This window comes from Coregonus clupeaformis, chromosome 5 (genome assembly GCF_020615455.1).
Source record: "Coregonus clupeaformis isolate EN_2021a chromosome 5, ASM2061545v1, whole genome shotgun sequence".
Taxonomy (NCBI): Eukaryota; Metazoa; Chordata; class Actinopteri; order Salmoniformes; family Salmonidae; genus Coregonus; species Coregonus clupeaformis.
Genome location: NC_059196.1, coordinates 26,528,083 through 26,545,378, shown reverse-complemented (window position 1 = coordinate 26,545,378; position 17,296 = coordinate 26,528,083). Strand labels below are relative to the sequence as shown.

The 17,296-nt window shown below is 43.7% G+C and overlaps 1 protein-coding gene across 1 annotated transcript; it reads right to left on the bottom strand.

Annotated features, from left to right (window-relative positions):
• Positions 1–446: 446 nt before the first annotated feature.
• LOC121567148 (solute carrier family 13 member 2) lies at positions 447–10,288 on the bottom strand. The gene is made up of 13 exons (XM_041877089.2): positions 9,848–10,288; positions 8,496–8,624; positions 8,042–8,178; positions 7,466–7,713; positions 7,112–7,174; positions 6,479–6,659; positions 5,998–6,120; positions 3,844–4,053; positions 3,422–3,516; positions 1,712–1,827; positions 1,410–1,571; positions 995–1,132; positions 447–654 (listed from the first exon to the last, which is right to left on the bottom strand). The coding sequence occupies exons 1-13, from the start codon at positions 9,947–9,949 to the stop codon at positions 520–522; spliced, it is 1,839 nt and encodes a 612-aa protein (XP_041733023.1). The 5' UTR covers positions 9,950–10,288; the 3' UTR covers positions 447–519.
• Positions 10,289–17,296: the final 7,008 nt, after the last annotated feature.

Genomic DNA, 17,296 nt, shown 5'->3' with positions numbered 1-17,296 from the left:
TCTCCTCCTCCTCCTCCTCCTCCTCCTCCTCTTCCCCGTCCCTCCGCTCTCTCCTCCTCCTCCTCTTCCCGTCCCTCCGCTCTCTCCTCCTCCTCCTCCTCCTCTTCCCGTCCCTCAGCTCTCTCCTCCTCCTCCTCCTCCTCCTCCTCCTCTTCCCGTCCCTCCGCTCTCTCCTCCTCCTCCTCTTCCCGTCCCTCCGCTCTCTCCTCCTCCTCCTCTTCCCGTCCCTCAGCTCTCTCCTCCTCCTCCTCCTCCTCCTCCTCTTCCCGTCCCTCCGCTCTCTCCTCCTCCTCCTCTTCTCGTCCCTCCGCTCTCTCCTCCTCCTCCTCTTCTCGTCCCTCCGCTCTCTCCTCCTCCTCCTCTTCCCGTCCCTCCGCTCTCTCCTCCTCCTCCTCTTCTCGTCCCTCCGCTCTCTCCTCCTCCTCCTCCTCTTCCCGTCCCTCCGCTCTCTCCTCCTCCTCCTCCTCTTCCCGTCCCTCTGCTTCCTTCCCTCCTTCCTTCCTCGCCAGTGTCTCCAGATCAGGATGTGGGTATGTTGGTAACATTGGCCCAGTCAGGGAAGGTGTTGAGATTGAAGATGGCTGCTCCCCAGGTGTTCAGGGCGATGTTGATGGTGATGACACCAATAATGTTCAGCATGAATCCAGCCTTCACCTGTTGTCAGTGCAGTGAAAAACAGGGAAAAACATGGGTCACAGCCTGAATGTTTCACAACCATGTGTTCTACTAGCCTGGATCCAAACTGAATTACTCAGTTTCACTACTGGTTTCAATGACTCAATCAATAAATCATATTTATTTACAGAATAAAACCCTTTTTATATCAGTAATTGTCACAAAGTGTTTTTTACAATGAAGAGATGACCTGACTGAAATCATGAAGTGAAAAATAACAATTCAGTTTGGATCCAGGATAGTATTTCACTCTACACAAAGTACTGTATGGAGAGGGGTGCGAGGTGAGGGCTGATGGGTGAAGGGTCGTAGGTCGTACCATGTCCATGACTTTGAGGTTGCCATTGGAGAAGACGATGGCATTAGGGGGTGTGGCCACCGGCAACATGAAGGCCAGCGAGGCACAGATAGTGCAAGGCAGCATGACGTACAGCGGGTGGAGCTTAATGGCTACGGCCTGGGAACAGACAGACAGGGTCACACATGGGTCAAAGAGGTGAAATTAACATAAAGTGTATGCCTAAGTGCCAGACCTGGGCCAAATACACATGTCATATACTTAGCTGTGCTTGATTTAGTTTTCCCGGTAAAATGGAAGCAATGGAATAGTCCCAAAAGGCCAAACTTCAAACTAAATCTAGCACCACTTAAAATCATTGATCCAGGTTTGCTAAGTGAACATGTGAATTTGTATGCGAGTATGTGAATTTGTAAGGGATTCTGTCTGCTCTTACCATAGAGGCCAGTATAGGCAGAAACAGTGTGGTTGTAGCTATGTTGCTGAAGCACTCAGTGAAAGTGGCGGTGAGTAGACACAGGAGGAAGGAGATGGCAACGGGAGGGATGGACTGCAGGGGGGCTAGACATTCTCCTAGCCACTGAGACAGACCAGACGTCTGCACACAGAGAAAAACATAACCACAATTGTCATCATTTTTGTTTAAAAAAAGATAACACAGACAGACACACAGACCGATTCAGACAGACAGACCGACCGACCTAACAACGGACACACGGACAAACGGACAGACGGTACCTCACTGCCACGGGCCAGAGCAAAGCCTCCTCCCACTAGCAGGAGGAGGTTCCAGGGCATCTTCTCTTGGACCACGTCCCAGTTCAGCAGGGTGGGAGGGGCCTTCAGGGGCTTTCCTATAGGGACAAGGCACACACAGGAGAATGACACAAGGTTACCATCACGGTCCTTATAGCCTCGATTCCAGGCACTCCTGCAGGAACTTGGTAGTATGGTAACGCAAGACTACGGTCCCTAAGACCTGTGTATTTACATGGTAGTTAGGAAGGTACAGTGTCATTAAAGTGTATCTCTGTCCAAATCTATATGGTCAGAGATCATACTGTTACGGTTTACAGGACTCTGTCCTAGATAGCACTGTACTAACTTATGCCTACTTACATCGCTACTCAGGGAGCAAAGGCCATCGATAACTCCTAGATACTAACATGACCACAAAAACACTCTGCCAGGAACGGAAAAACAGAAGTCAAAGAGCCATGACAAGGCACTTTAAAGTCTGCCTCGCAAAACTCTGCTGCCTTGCACTCCAAACTCTAACTCTTCACTAAGTGCCTTTAATCATTGTGACACCCATGTATTTACCAAACACATTGAACTGCCGCCGTTTTGAGAAAGGAGCTACATTACTGGAGCACTCTGTTTTGCCGTTTTGACATTGTCACTTATCAGGAGTAAGAAAACTAAACTCAGCTTAGGTTACAGAGGGAGAAAAAGGAATATGTATTTAGAAGTGTCCACCAGCCATTTATTGATTTGAAAGCTATTTATTTCGGGGAAAGGACAGAACAGAGAGTACAGCCATGTAGGGCTGACCTTGAGGCTAGCACTATCACGCTGCAGCTCCCTCTGATGTGTCTTGGAGTGTGTGTGTGCGTGTGTGCGTGTGTGCGTGTGTGAGTGTGTGCGAGCCCTGGGAAGTGAGGGTGCTATCAAAGCGATTACAAAGCACTGAGTCAGCAAGATTGTATCTCTATACCAGGGGTTCTTAAACTTTTTCAGCCTGGGACCCAAATGAGAAATTCCTGGGACCCAAGCTCATGAAAACATTATCCCTTTTGGGGGCCCTAAGTGAGATTTGTTTGGGGGGCCCCCCTCCTGAAGGCGGAGAGAAACATTTTAGTTTGAAAGTGAATTTCCTGTAATTCTACACATTTTGCCATGACTTATGCCATGTTAATATGATATCTGATTGAGAGTGACTAACAAAATCAATGGGAACAGAGGTCAGGGCCCCTGGGCATGTGCCCTGCGTGCCTGGTCGGTATTCGGCCATGACTACTACAAGTTTAGATAGCTGGCTAAACTAATTTACCAATCTAAAACTTGTTAGCTGACATGGCTAATTGACTGACTGTCAGTGACTGACATAACAAGAGAAAAACTGATGATGCCCAACCAAACATCGAAATTGCACCTTGTGTATTCTACTATTCAAACTCTCAACAGTAAGTTGAGACCCCAACTGAGTTTCCCCAAAGAATCATGTCACGACCCACCATTAACATGTCCGACCAATTCTTTAAGAAAGGCTGTTCTATACAGTAGTATCACAGACATACAGACAGACACACAGACACACTGACAGGCAGACACACACACCGTCTCTCTCAATCGCACACTTGAAAACACACCCATGTACTCTCACCACTCAAAGATATATTGACAAAAAACACACAAATGCACAAACGTGCACACACACACACATACCATCCGCAGAGTACCCGACACATCTGTGTAGTTGGGATGGGATCACAAAGAACAGTGTTGACATCAGGATGGCCACTGTGCCATCAGTGACGTACCTGGGACATATAAATCTACATATAAACAATGTCTCTTGGTCCCACTCAATGTGTCCCTATGTATTAATATGGTAGTTACATAGGCATGTACAGTGTAATTACAGTTTATGTACACATTATGTGTATAGCTGAATTGTTAGCTTACATGACTTGCCTAGTTAAATAAAGGTTAAATAAAAATAAAAAATAAAAAATGATAGCAAGAAAGCGGAAAAGAGTAAAGACTGGGAAACACAGCAGAAAGCTATCAGATAAAAAAAAGTTAGAGAGAACCAGGCAGAAGCACAGGGAGTTACAACACAGAACATACTGATATTTATCACTCACGGTTTGTCCTTGTTGAAGAGCACAGTGGCCCAGCCGGGCATGAAACCTGGTTCTCTGGTGAACCAGAGCAGGATCAGCAGGACAAACAGCACCAGGATACAGCCCTCAGCGAAGCACACACTGCCCAGCTTCTTATACTCATTCTTCATCACCCCGTATGCCTCCTTGTCACCATCCTTATTCGTCCCACAGCCAAACGACTTCTTCATGCTGTGGGTGAATGGGCCAAATAGATCCGAGACATATCAGAGATCTCTATACAGTACCACATAGGGCTCTGGGTCTTATATAGGCTTTTATCTACTTTGTCTATATGTCAATGTCTAACAGAAATGGACAATGAAGTATATATACAGTGGGGAGAACAAGTATTTGATACACTGCCGATTTTGCAGGTTTTCCTACTTACAAAGCATGTAGAGGTCTGTAATTTTTATCATAGGTACACTTCAACTGTGAGAGACGGAAAATCCAGAAAATCACATTGTATGATTTTTAAGTAATTAATTTGCATTTTATTGCATGACATAAGTATTTGATCACCTACCAACCAGTAAGAATTCCGGCTCTCACAGACCTGTCTTTAAGAAGCCCTCCTGTTCTCCACTCATTACCTGTATTAACTGCACCTGTTTGAACTCGTTACCTGTATAAAAGACACCTGTCCACACACTCAATCAAACAGACTCCAACCTCTCCACAATGGCCAAGACCAGAGAGCTGTGTAAGGACATCAGGGATACAATTGTAGACCTGCACAAGGCTGGGATGGGCTACAGGACAATAGGCAAGCAGCTTGGTGAGAAGGCAACAACTGTTGGCGCAATTATTAGAAAATGGAAGAAGTTCAAGATGACGGTCAATCACCCTCGGTCTGGGGCTCCATGCAAGATCTCACCTCGTGAGGCATCAATGATCATGAGGAAGGTGAGGGATCAGCCCAGAACTACACTGAGGACCTGGTCAATGACCTGAAGAGAGCTGGGACCACAGTCTCAAAGAAAACCATTAGTAACACACTACGCCGTCATGGATTAAAATCCTGCAGCGCACGCAAGGTCCCCCTGCTCAAGCCAGCGCATGTCCAGGCCCGTCTGAAGTTTGCCAATGACCATCTGGATGATCCAGAGGAGGAATGGGAGAAGGTCATGTGGTCTGATGAGACAAAAATAGAGCTTTTTGGTCTAAACTCCACTCGTCGTGTTTGGAGGAAGAAGAAGGATGAGTACAACCCCAAGAACACCATCCCAACTGTGAAGCATGGAGGTGGAAACATCATTCTTTGGGGATGCTTTTCTGCTAAGGGGACAGGACGACTGCACCGTATTGAGGGGAGGATGGATGGGGCCATGTATCGCGAGATCTTGGGCCAACAACCTCCTTCCCTCAGTAAGAGCATTGAAGATGGGTCGTGGCTGGGTCTTTCAGCATGACAACGATCTGAAACACACAGCCAGGGCAACTAAGGAGTGGCTCCGTAAGAAGCATCTCAAGGTCCTGGAGTGGCCTAGCCAGTCTCTAGACCTGAACCCAATAGAAAATCTTTGGAGGGAGCTGAAAGTCTGTATTGCCCAGCGACAGCCCCGAAACCTGAAGGATCTGGAGAAGGTCTGTATGGAGGAGTGGGCCAAAATCCCTGCTGCAGTGTGTGCAATCCTGGTCAAGACCTACAGGAAACGTATGATCTCTGTAATTGCAAACAAAGGTTTCTGTACCAAATATTAAGTTCTGCTTTTCTGATGTATCAAATACTTATGTCATGCAATAAAATGCAAATTAATTACTTAAAAATCATACAATGTGATTTTCTGGATTTTTGTTTTAGATCCCGTCTCTCACAGTTGAAGTGTACCTATGATAAAAATTACAGACCTCTACATGCTTTGTAAGTAGGAAAACCTGCAAAATCGGCAGTGTATCAAATACTTGTTCTCCCCACTGTATATGTGAAATATGACCATAACCCATTACCTTCTATTGTTTTACTATGCTTAATCATTATATTGCATTTTGATGATTGGATATGTTCGTAGATGTGTCCCCTTTCAACATGGATTGCAGGCACACAATCACATTGCTTCGGCTTCCTGCCAAGAGACGGTGTTATGGATGTTATTGACTGAAGGTAAAACGTAACAGGAAAGAAGGACTCACTTGAAGCCCAGGTACATAAACTGCAGCCACAGCCAGGAGATGATCAGCATCAGAACCATGTTGGGGAAGGAGAAACCAAACCAGCTGGAAAAGTTGATGATGTCTCCATTTCCTGGGAACAGTCTGTGGGGAAATAATTATTGAATTATTGAATTAGAACTAGCATCAGTTACACCCAATATGGCCACCGGGCCTGTGCACCCAGCATGTGCAGGGAATTCTAATTCTATGGAGGAAGTGACAGAGATGTTAGCTAACTCCCAAGCCTTGTGTATCCAGCCTTGTGCTTTAGCTGCTGTAAACAAAGTACACTGGGCACTACAGTTCTTCCAGAGAAGAACAGTTGCTAAACCAGTGTGCAATACTGTATCCACACACAATAACCCTTTAATGAGAGCTACTCAGATGGGTCTCTTACTGTATTTACGTGTAATACTACCCATACATAGTAAGCCTTTTATAAACAGACATATAAACGTACTCGTCGACCTGTCCCTTGAGGATAAGGTTCGGGGCATTGCCGGTGAGGGTGGCTGTTCCTCCGATGCTGGCAGCGTAACACACACTGAGACTCATGCCTTTATCCAGGTTCAGGTACTTAGCCTCCCTCTTCAGCCTCCTCTCCCTTGCCGCCGGGCTCTCCTCCACCTCTGGCTCGGGTTCTGGAGGGAGAGAACCAATCAGAATGTTCAGGGGTTAGAGGTCAGTTTGTCAGAAGTTTTACTAAGGGTAACTAAGGAATTAGGGCAAAGATTACAAAGTCTGAAACAGGGATTGAGAGTATCTGGTGGTGATATTGAACATGATGTACAATAAGTCTGAGTAATTTGTATTCTATCTTAGCCAGACGAGATCAGTCCAAACAATCTTGTCTTGAACAGACAAAATCAATAAGGTCACATCCTGAATTAGCTTATCAATAACCTATCAATATCGCTTACTTATCTGTGTTCCTCTACTAAGATGAATGTTTGAATAATTGACAGAAGGGTGTTTCAGGGAATCCATAACAGGTATGAATGAGGTGTGTTAGTCCTTGGCTGGAACAAAAGCCTGTACACCCTGTGGGTTTCAAGGACCATGATTGAGAGAACACACACTGTATTCTACTTACCTAACTGGACCCCATTCTCCCTGGGCTTGACATCCTTTGTACATATAGTAGCACCTCCATCATCTGCCAAATAAGGGAGATATCATTTATTACAAAAACAGAAAGATGTGGAACAGCTTGTGATTGTGAAAGCTCATGGCAAACTAATGGACACATAGTCTCGTGGGACCAGGCTGTATGTTAGTTTGAGAATGGCTTGAGAAACCTAGAACGGATGGTGCCGAGGCTAATGGACACAAAACAAATGACTCACACCACACACAAGCACACACACACACACACACACACACACACACACACACACACACACTACACCCCCCCACACACACACCACTTCCTCCTAACAACACACACCTATGGTAATACTGTTCTCCTTTTCACCCATATCAAAGGTCTGGTTGTCCTGGCCCTTAGGTACCCCAGTCCTGCGCCCGGACCCCCTGATCGCCATCAGGTCCATCTCCCTCTCCTCTGCCTGGGCCTCGGTGTCACACAGCTGCTTCAGAACAGCGTTAGCGATGGGCAGCATCATGGCAGTGGAGGCTGTGTTACTGATCCACATGGACAGAAAGGCTGCAGTGCCCATGAAGCCCAGCATCAGACTGGAGAGACAGGGAAGGAGGAGAGAGATGAGGGAGGAAAGAGAGAGAGAGAGAGAGAGAGAGAGAGAGAGAGAGAGAGAGAGAGAGAGAGAGAGAGAGAGAGAGAGAGAGAGAGAGAGAGAGAGAGAGAGAGAGAGAGAGAGAGCGAGAGAGAGAGAGAGGACAAGTGAATGGTGATAGTGGGAAAGCAAGAGTGAGGATAGAGAGGGAGCGAGAAACCATTTAAAAGGGAAACAGATAAGACATTTAATATGAATACAACATATCAGAACACTAGACCAAACAGCTCTGTAATATGAGAATTAAAACAGGTAAAGGGTTCTCTTACAGGGCAGGCCTCACCCCTACTATGAGCAGTACTCTGAGGGCGATGCGTTTGTGAAGGTTCCAGTGTTCCACAGCTATAGCCATCGACATCCCTCCGACGAACAGCATGTTAGAGTCCTTCATGTACTGGGTACACACCTGGATGAGAGACAGACAGGGGGTTTCTGAATGAGTGTACTGGCCTGAGACAGGTTCTGCTTATAAATTCAATAATATACTTATAATGGGATCAACAGTACGGACTCTATCAACAGCACTTAGGTGCTCTATTCATACGTCCTCAACACTGTATCTACTAAACAATGATTTACATTGAACATTTTAGTCATTACAACTGTTGACCTGTTTATTCTGATCATAAAACAGAATCTTGTTGTCTCAATTACTGAGTCTAATGGATGGGTAAGATCCAATCATTAGGTATGGAAGTGGGGAGAGGATAGTGGTGTTGGTACCTCGCTTGACTCCATGATGCCCATCATAGGGAAAAGGAAGACAGGCAGCAGACCGGTCACAGCCAGGGGCATACACTCTGTGCACCAGTACAGTGCCATCAGGATGATCACATAGCCACAACTAGCCTCCTGTACACACACACACACACACACACACACACACACACACACACACACACACACACACACACACACACAGAGACAGACAGGGACTGTGAGAGGGCTGTTGAGGTAGGTAGCACACAACAACTGTTGAGGTAGGACAACACGTACAAATGCATACAACACAGTCATTCCTCTCTCAGGACCATTTTGTTCTCAGTGAACAATCATCTGAGACAACAGCCAGCAGCATCAAAGCACAGACAAGTAGTATAACTATTTTAGAACATAAAGATATCTTATTGTGTGCAATTCAATACATCTATTCAATAAGTCCGTTTCAGTTTCAGTTGTTCTTGCAATGCATAGTAAATAAAAATTATTCTTGAAGAATATAACTTATAATTAATTGCCTCATGAGCTTAGTTCAACCATAGTACCCCATCAGAACCCAAAACATAAACTTGTTTTACTCCAATGTTTGTAAACAATGTCAATGTAAATAAACACTGTAAAGTCTCAGAAAATGGTTAAAACTATAATTTGTATATCATAGATAGTCAGTTCTTGCATCCCTAGCTCTGTCTATGAATTTGAGATTGGATACATTTCTCCAGCCCCATCCCTCAGCTGTTTACCAAAAGTTTTAATCAGTGACGGGGTGTAGTTGTTTGAAACGCAGATTGCACCTTTAATATCTATTTTGATAAATTAAGTTAATCAAATCAATTCTTAGAGGGGAAAAACGGGCTTGGATTTTATAGAAACAAATATATTTTATGACGCGGTAAGCCATTGATGAAAAAGGATGAAGAACTATAAACTGCCTGTATTTCATTCCTGATGGTTTATTGCCCTGGAGGGCAACCGTAACTCACAGGGAACTCTGAACCTGCAATGTGCATGGCTGCTGAAGTTCCTATCTACACACACAAAATGACCAGTCTACAGTAGCTTTCTGGATATTGTGAAATAATTCTAAATGTCACAAATACAATAGAAATGTCACATTAGGAAATACATACAGCATGCAGTGAAGCTTTAATAAACATATAACGTTTTCTAGGAATTTCGGCATTCAATTTGTGTACAACAAGGACTTGAAATGCTTCAGAACTTTATCCTCAACTAAGAATACATTCTGAACTTTCAAGAGGGTTAAAACAAACACATCAAAGCCTCAGTTAGACACAAAGAAACAAAGAAACAAACACACACACACAAACACACGCATACACACACACTCTTACCGGTCCCCCAACTATTAGGGGTAGAGGTAGAATCAACAGAGGGGCGAGGAATATGATCAGGTAATTCCGATACCTCCATAGCCCACTCAGACACACCACCATGGCAGGTACAGATATCCAGAGGATAGCTCAGGTACAGAGAGAAGAGAGATATATATATTAGACAGAAAATCTAATTGGAGCGTGGGGGAGAAGGTTTTACGAGATAATTGGGGACGCTACCACACTGTTTGAAGAGAGAACAGGAGAGACAGTTGCAGTATAAATATATATATCACGCAGAAACTGAATTAAATATTAACTTTGGAGTGAGGTGACTGGGCTGAGGAGGAAGTGTGTTGCACAACACAAGAAAGTAGTGTAAGTGTTGGAGTGAGTAAGAGTGAGTCAGTGAGATCACTTTCAGTGGAAGATGTAAGTTTGAAATGACAGATTCCTACTGCGGTATACAGTGAGGGAAAAAAGTATTTGATCCCCTGCTGATTTTGTACGTTTGCCCACTGACAAAAAAAATTATCCGTCTATAATTTTAATGGTAGGTTTATTTGAACAGTGAGAGACAGAATAATAACAAAAAAATCCAGAAAAACGCATGTCAAAAATGTTATAAATTGATTTGCATTTTAATGTGGGAAATATGTATTTGACCCCCTCTCAATCAGAAAGATTTCTGGCTCCCAGGTGTCTTTTATACAGGTAACGAGCTGAGATTAGGAGCACACTCTTAAAGGGAGTGCTCCTAATCTCAGTTTGTTACCTGTATAAAAGACACCTGTCCACAGAAGCAATCAATCAATCAGATTCCAAACTCTCCACCATGGCCAAGACCAAAGAGCTCTCCAAGGATGTCAGGGACAATATTGTAGACCTACACAAGGCTGGAATGGGCTACAAGACCATCGCCAAGCAGCTTGGTGAGAAGGTGACAACAGTTGGTGCGACATTATTCGCAAATGGAAGAAACACAAAAAGAACTGTCAATCTGCCTCGGCCTGGGGCTCCATGCAAGATCTCACCTCTTGGAGTTGCAATGATCATGAGAACGGTGAGGAATCAGCCCAGAACTACACAGGAGGATCTTGTCAATGATCTCAAGGCAGCTGGGACCATAGTCACCAAGAAAACAATTGGTAACACACTACGCCGTGAAGGACTGAAATCCTGCAGCGCCCGCAAGGTCCCCCTGCTCAAGAAAGCACATATACAGGGCCGTCTGAAGTTTGCCAATGAACATCTGAATGATTCAGAGGAGAACTGGGTGAAAGTGTTGTGGTCAGATGAGACCAAAATCGAGCTCTTGGCATCAACTCAACTCGCCGTGTTTGGAGGAGGAGGAATGCTGCCTATGACCCCAAGAACACCATCCCCACCGTCAAACATGGAGGTGGAAACATTATGCTTTGGGGGTGTTTTTCTGCTAAGGGGACAGGACAACTTCACCGCATCAAAGGGACGATGGACGGGGCCATGTACCGTCAAATCTTGGGTGAGAACCTCCTTCCTTCAGCCAGGGCATTGAAAATGGGTCGTGGATGGGTATTCCAGCATGACAATGACCCAAAACACACGGCCAAGGCAACAAAGGAGTGGCTCAAAAAGAAGCACATTAAGGTCCTGGAGTGGCCTAGCCAGTCTACAGACCTTAATACCATAGAAAATCTGTGGAGGGAGCTGAAGGTTCGAGTTGCCAAACGTCAGCCTCGAAACCTTAATGACTTGGAGAAGATCTGCAAAGAGGAGTGGGACAAAATCCCTCCTGAGATGTGTGCAAACCTGGTGGCCAACTACAAGAAACGTCTGACCTCTGTGATTGCCAACAAGGGTTTTGCCACCAAGTACTAAGTCATGTTTTGCAGAGGGGTAAAATACTTATTTCCCTCATTAAAATGCAAATCAATTTATAACATTTTTGACATGCGTTTTTCTGGATTTTGTTGTTGTTATTCTGTCTCTCACTGTTCAAATAAACCTACCATTAAAATTATAGACTGATCATGTCTTTGTCAGTGGGCAAACGTACAAAATCAGCAGGGGATCAAATACTTTTTCCCCTCACTGTATGCTGTATAAGGATGAGCATGGTTTTATAAAGTGATAGTGTACATCTCTCCAACCCAGGGAAATATTACATCTGTACAGTGTCTCTACAACCCAGGGAAATATTACATCTGTACAGTGTCTCTCCAACCCAGGGAAATATTACATCTGTACAGTGTCTCTACAACCCAGGTAAATATTACATCTGTACAGTGTCTCTCCAACCCAGGGAAATATTACATCTGTACAGTGTCTCTCCAACCCAGGGAAATATTACATCTGTACAGTGTCTCTCCAACCCAGGGAAATATTACATCTGTACAGTGTCTCTCCAACCTAGGGAAATATTACATCTGTACAGTGTCTCTACAACCCAGGTAAATATTACATCTGTACAGTGTCTCTCCAACCCAGGGAAATATTACATCTGTACAGTGTCTCTCCAACCCAGGGAAATATTACATCTGTACAGTGTCTCTACAACCCAGGGAAATATTACATCTGTACAGTGTCTCTCCAACCCAGGGAAATATTACATATGTACAGTGTCTCTCCAACCCAGGGAAATATTACATCTGTACAGTGTCTCTACAACCCAGGTAAATATTACATCTGTACAGTGTCTCTCCAACCCAGGGAAATATTACATCTGTACAGTGTCTCTCCAACCCAGGGAAATATTACATCTGTACAGTGTCTCTCCAACCCAGGGAAATATTACATCTGTACAGTGTCTCTCCAACCTAGGGAAATATTACATCTGTACAGTGTCTCTACAACCCAGGTAAATATTACATCTGTACAGTGTCTCTCCAACCCAGGGAAATATTACATCTGTACAGTGTCTCTCCAACCCAGGGAAATATTACATCTGTACAGTGTCTCTACAACCCAGGGAAATATTACATATGTACAGTGTCTCTCCAACCCAGGGAAATATTACATCTGTACAGTGTCTCTCCAACCCAGGGAAATATTACATCTGTACAGTGTCTCTCCAACCCAGGGAAATATTACATCTGTACAGTGTCTCTCCAACCTAGGGAAATATTACATCTGTACAGTGTCTCTACAACCCAGGTAAATATTACATCTGTACAGTGTCTCTCCAACCCAGGGAAATATTACATCTGTACAGTGTCTCTCCAACCCAGGGAAATATTACATCTGTACAGTGTCTCTACAACCCAGGGAAATATTACATCTGTACAGTGTCTCTCCAACCCAGGGAAATATTACATATGTACAGTGTCTCTCCAACCCAGGGAAATATTACATCTGTACAGTGTCTCTACAACCCAGGTAAATATTACATCTGTACAGTGTCTCTCCAACCCAGGGAAATATTACATCTGTACAGTGTCTCTCCAACCCAGGGAAATATTACATCTGTACAGTGTCTCTCCAACCCAGGGAAATATTACATCTGTACAGTGTCTCTCCAACCTAGGGAAATATTACATCTGTACAGTGTCTCTACAACCCAGGTAAATATTACATCTGTACAGTGTCTCTCCAACCCAGGGAAATATTACATCTGTACAGTGTCTCTCCAACCCAGGGAAATATTACATCTGTACAGTGTCTCTACAACCCAGGGAAATATTACATCTGTACAGTGTCTCTCCAACCCAGGGAAATATTACATATGTACAGTGTCTCTCCAACCCAGGGAAATATTACATCTGTACAGTGTCTCTCCAACCCAGGGAAATATTACATCTGTACAGTGTTTCAACTATAAAATGGTCTAAACATATTTAATGGATAAAAAATAATGAAAAGGCAAAAGACATACAAAGACATACACCCCCAAGATAGAGATAGAGAGAGAGGGAATGTGAGTGATAGAGAGAGGAGAGGAAGAGAGAGCGAGAGCGAGAGCGAGAGCGAGAGATAGAGATAGAGATGAAGAGAGAGGGAGAGGGGGGGGTCCAATTTTACAATTACATAAGCATCCAGTCCTTGGTAAGATTTCCCCAAAAAGATGAAAACAACACGAATTTCCTTGTTCCCTGTTAAGGTATACAGTTTTGCTGAATAGATATACACTGAGTGTACAAAACATTAGGAATGTTGCTCTTCCCATGACCAGGTGAATCCAGGTGAAAGCTATGATCCCTTACTGATATCACCTGTTAAATCCACTTCAATTAGTGTAGATGAAGGAGAGGAGACAGCTTAAATAAGGATTTTTAAGCCTTGAGACAACTGAGATATGGAATGTATGTGTGCCATTCAGAGGGTGAATAGGCAAGACAAAATATTTAAGTGCTTTTGAACGGGGTATGGTAGTAGGTGCCAGGCGCACCGGTTTGAGTGTGTCAAGAACTGCAACGCTGCTGGGTTTTTCACGCTTAATAGTTTCCCATGTGTATCATGGGACGCTACTGAGTGGCGCAGTGGTCTAAGGCACTGCATCGCAGTGCTAACTGTGCCACTAGAGATCCTGGTTCGAATCCAGGCTCTGTCGCAGCCGGCCGCGACCGGGAGACTCATGGGCGGCGCACAATTGGCCCAGCGTTGTCCAGGGTAGGGGAGGGAATGGCCGGCAGGGATGTAGCTCAGTTGATAGAGCATGGCGTTTGCAACGCCAGGGTTGTGGGTTCGATTCCCACGGGGGGCCAGTATAAAAAAATATGTATTCACTAACTGTAAGTCGCTCTGGATAAGAGCGTCTGCTAAATGACTAAAATGTAAATGTAAATGTATCAAGAATGGTCCACCACCCAAAGGACATCCTGCCAACTTGACACAACTGTTGGAAGCATTGGAGTCAACATGGGCCAGCATCCCTGTGGAACGCTTACGACACCTTGTAGAGTCCATGCCCGACGAATTGAGGCTGTTCTGAAGGCAAAAGGGGGTGCAACTCAATATTAGGAAGGTGTTCCTAATATTTTGAACACTGTGTATCTCCCACCCCATCCCACCCCCAGCCCTTTAGGCACTGCTGGCTTTTCAAGTGTTACCCATTTCTCTGTTGATCCATTGGGCACCTGGTCACGTGGTCATCACATTCACCTGATGATGCCTCACCCATCCCACCTCTCCCTTGGTTGGGTTGTGCTGAAGTCTATTGAAGAGAAAGACAATCACAAGAGCCTTGTCAGTCAAATACCTGCATAAGGGCCTCTCCTACAGAAACCTGGGTGGTGTTCAGTAACTATAACCTGAAGAAAACGGGGAGGTACAATCTGAATGTTTCTAATACTAGACGCTCATATACCATTTCCATTGCAAAACATTTTGCTACAGTATTCCCTAATGAAGACGACCCATGAACTCCATCTTACTGTAAAAGCCCTTACTGTAATATATAGTTAAACTGAAACTGAACTTTCTATTCATCTAACTGCATCTCATCCTCTTCTTTTATTCTATCCATCTTCGACAGGAGGAAAACTGCACGTACAAAAGAATACATGTTGGACATAAATTTGATTAGTGACAGACCATTATCCATAAACGTAACCAAGGAAACAAAAAAAAGATGTGTGTTTCTTGGCTCTTTTCTGTTGAAGCCAGTTCATTGTCCCATAACAACAGTTGTCTGTTGTACAGTAGAATAATAGTTGTTGGAACAACCTTATGCCACTATGTTTTCAAAGTGAAAACATCATATTAGACGAGGAAATGTAAGCTTGTTTGGTGCTTTAACAACTGTCATTACATGGTGTCATCATCTCTGGGCAAAGTACACACACCACTGTTTAGAAACATAAAGGAATATTCCTCCATGCCACCCATAACTCATATTCCCAGATTGTGTGTGTGTGTGTGTTTGTGTGTGCGTGTGCGTGTGTGTGTGTGCCTGCGTGTTTGTACCACAATACGTAAACCTAGGAAAAGTAACAGTTTATGTCAACTCTCTCAAGTTAAGACAATGTTACATAAATGGTACATTATGGTACTTTACATACACACTTTATTGCCCAGGACAGCCTTGAATTGGGTTGAAATTACTCTTCAGCACAAATTCTCATTGAGATATAAAGAAACGTTTTTATATGACCTGTTTAACAGCGCACTTCAATTGCTGTAGCTGGAAGTCAAAGTTCCCTTTCTCCCAGCAAACCTTTTGTTCTCATTAATAGTGGAATTTGAACTGCAATAATGTAAAGTACTTTTTCATCGATACGACTGATTGCTTAATTTTGGGTTATTTTGGCAATTCTGATAGTAAACTCACTTCAAATGATGTTCTGGAATTCTGTGCCTTAACTGTACAGATACTGTATCATAGACATCATTTTGAAATTTTATGGAATGTACCTTTAATACAAAAGGAAATGTGAGGATATGTGAGGGATTGGTGAAACATGTGAGGGCAAATGTAAGATGAAGATTCCCTTATACGCAAACAAACTGATTTAAACTTTGGCAAAAGGAGAGCGGAATTGGACCTGTATCAAATACCTACAAAAATACCTGTATCAACTGGTAGCACATTAAAGCTAAAGCAATACCGTGGCAGCATTCAGAAGGCTATTGAAAATGATAAATCATCACCCAATAAAGGGTTTTTTCAGTGTAATACTTAAAAAAGGTCAATTTGCGATTGGTACATCCGTTTTTGGACTTTTAAATTGACAACATATACACTGAGTGTACAAAACATTAGGGTGTGACGCGCTGAAGCATGCCTACCGTTTCCTATATGCACTTAAATGGCGAATGGTAAGCGCGCTTCAATTACCAATTGAGAAATACACTGAATGTACAAAACATTAAGAACACCTTCCTAATATTGAATTGCACCCCCTTTTGCCCTTAGAGAACAGGCTCAGCTAGTCGGGCCATAGTAGTCGGAGCATAGACTCGACTCTACAAGGTGTCGAATGTGTTCCACAGGGATGCTGGCCCATGTTGACTCCAATGCTTCCCATAGCTGTGTCAAGTTGGCTGGATGTCCTTTGGGTGGTGGACCAGGCAGCGTTGCAGTTCTTAACACTCAACCTGGTGTGCCTGGCACCTACTACCATACCCCGTTCAAAGGCACTTAAATCTTTTGTCTTGCCCATTCACCCTCTGAATGGCTTACATACACAATACATGTCTCAATTGTCTAAAGGCTTAAAAATCATTATTTAACCTGTCTCCTCCCCTTTATCTACACTGATTGAAGTGAATTTAACAGGTGACATCAATAAGTGATCATAGCTTTGACCTGGATTCACCTGGTTAGTATATGTCATGGAAAGCGCAGGTGTTCCTATTGTTTTGTACACTCAGTGTATATACATTGATTCTTGAAAACGTATAAATGCCTCACGATGACAACTGTCACACCCTATCAGAATCCAAAATATAAGCTTGTTTTACTCAATTGTTCGTAAACAATGTAATTGTAAACAAACACTGTATGGCCTCAAAACATTGTTAAAACTATCATTTTGGTATAATGGATAA

Coding starts and splice junctions, on each gene's coding strand:
- LOC121567148 (XM_041877089.2), bottom strand. CDS start 9,949: ATGGTGGTGTGTCTGAGTGGGCTATGGAGGTATCGGAATTACCTGATC. Junction 7,175..7,465: donor GGAGAACAGTATTACCATAG/GTGTGTGTTGTT, acceptor CTTATTTGGCAG/ATGATGGAGGTGCTACTATA. Junction 1,133..1,409: donor TGCCTATACTGGCCTCTATG/GTAAGAGCAGAC, acceptor GTCTGTTCCCAG/GCCGTAGCCATTAAGCTCCA.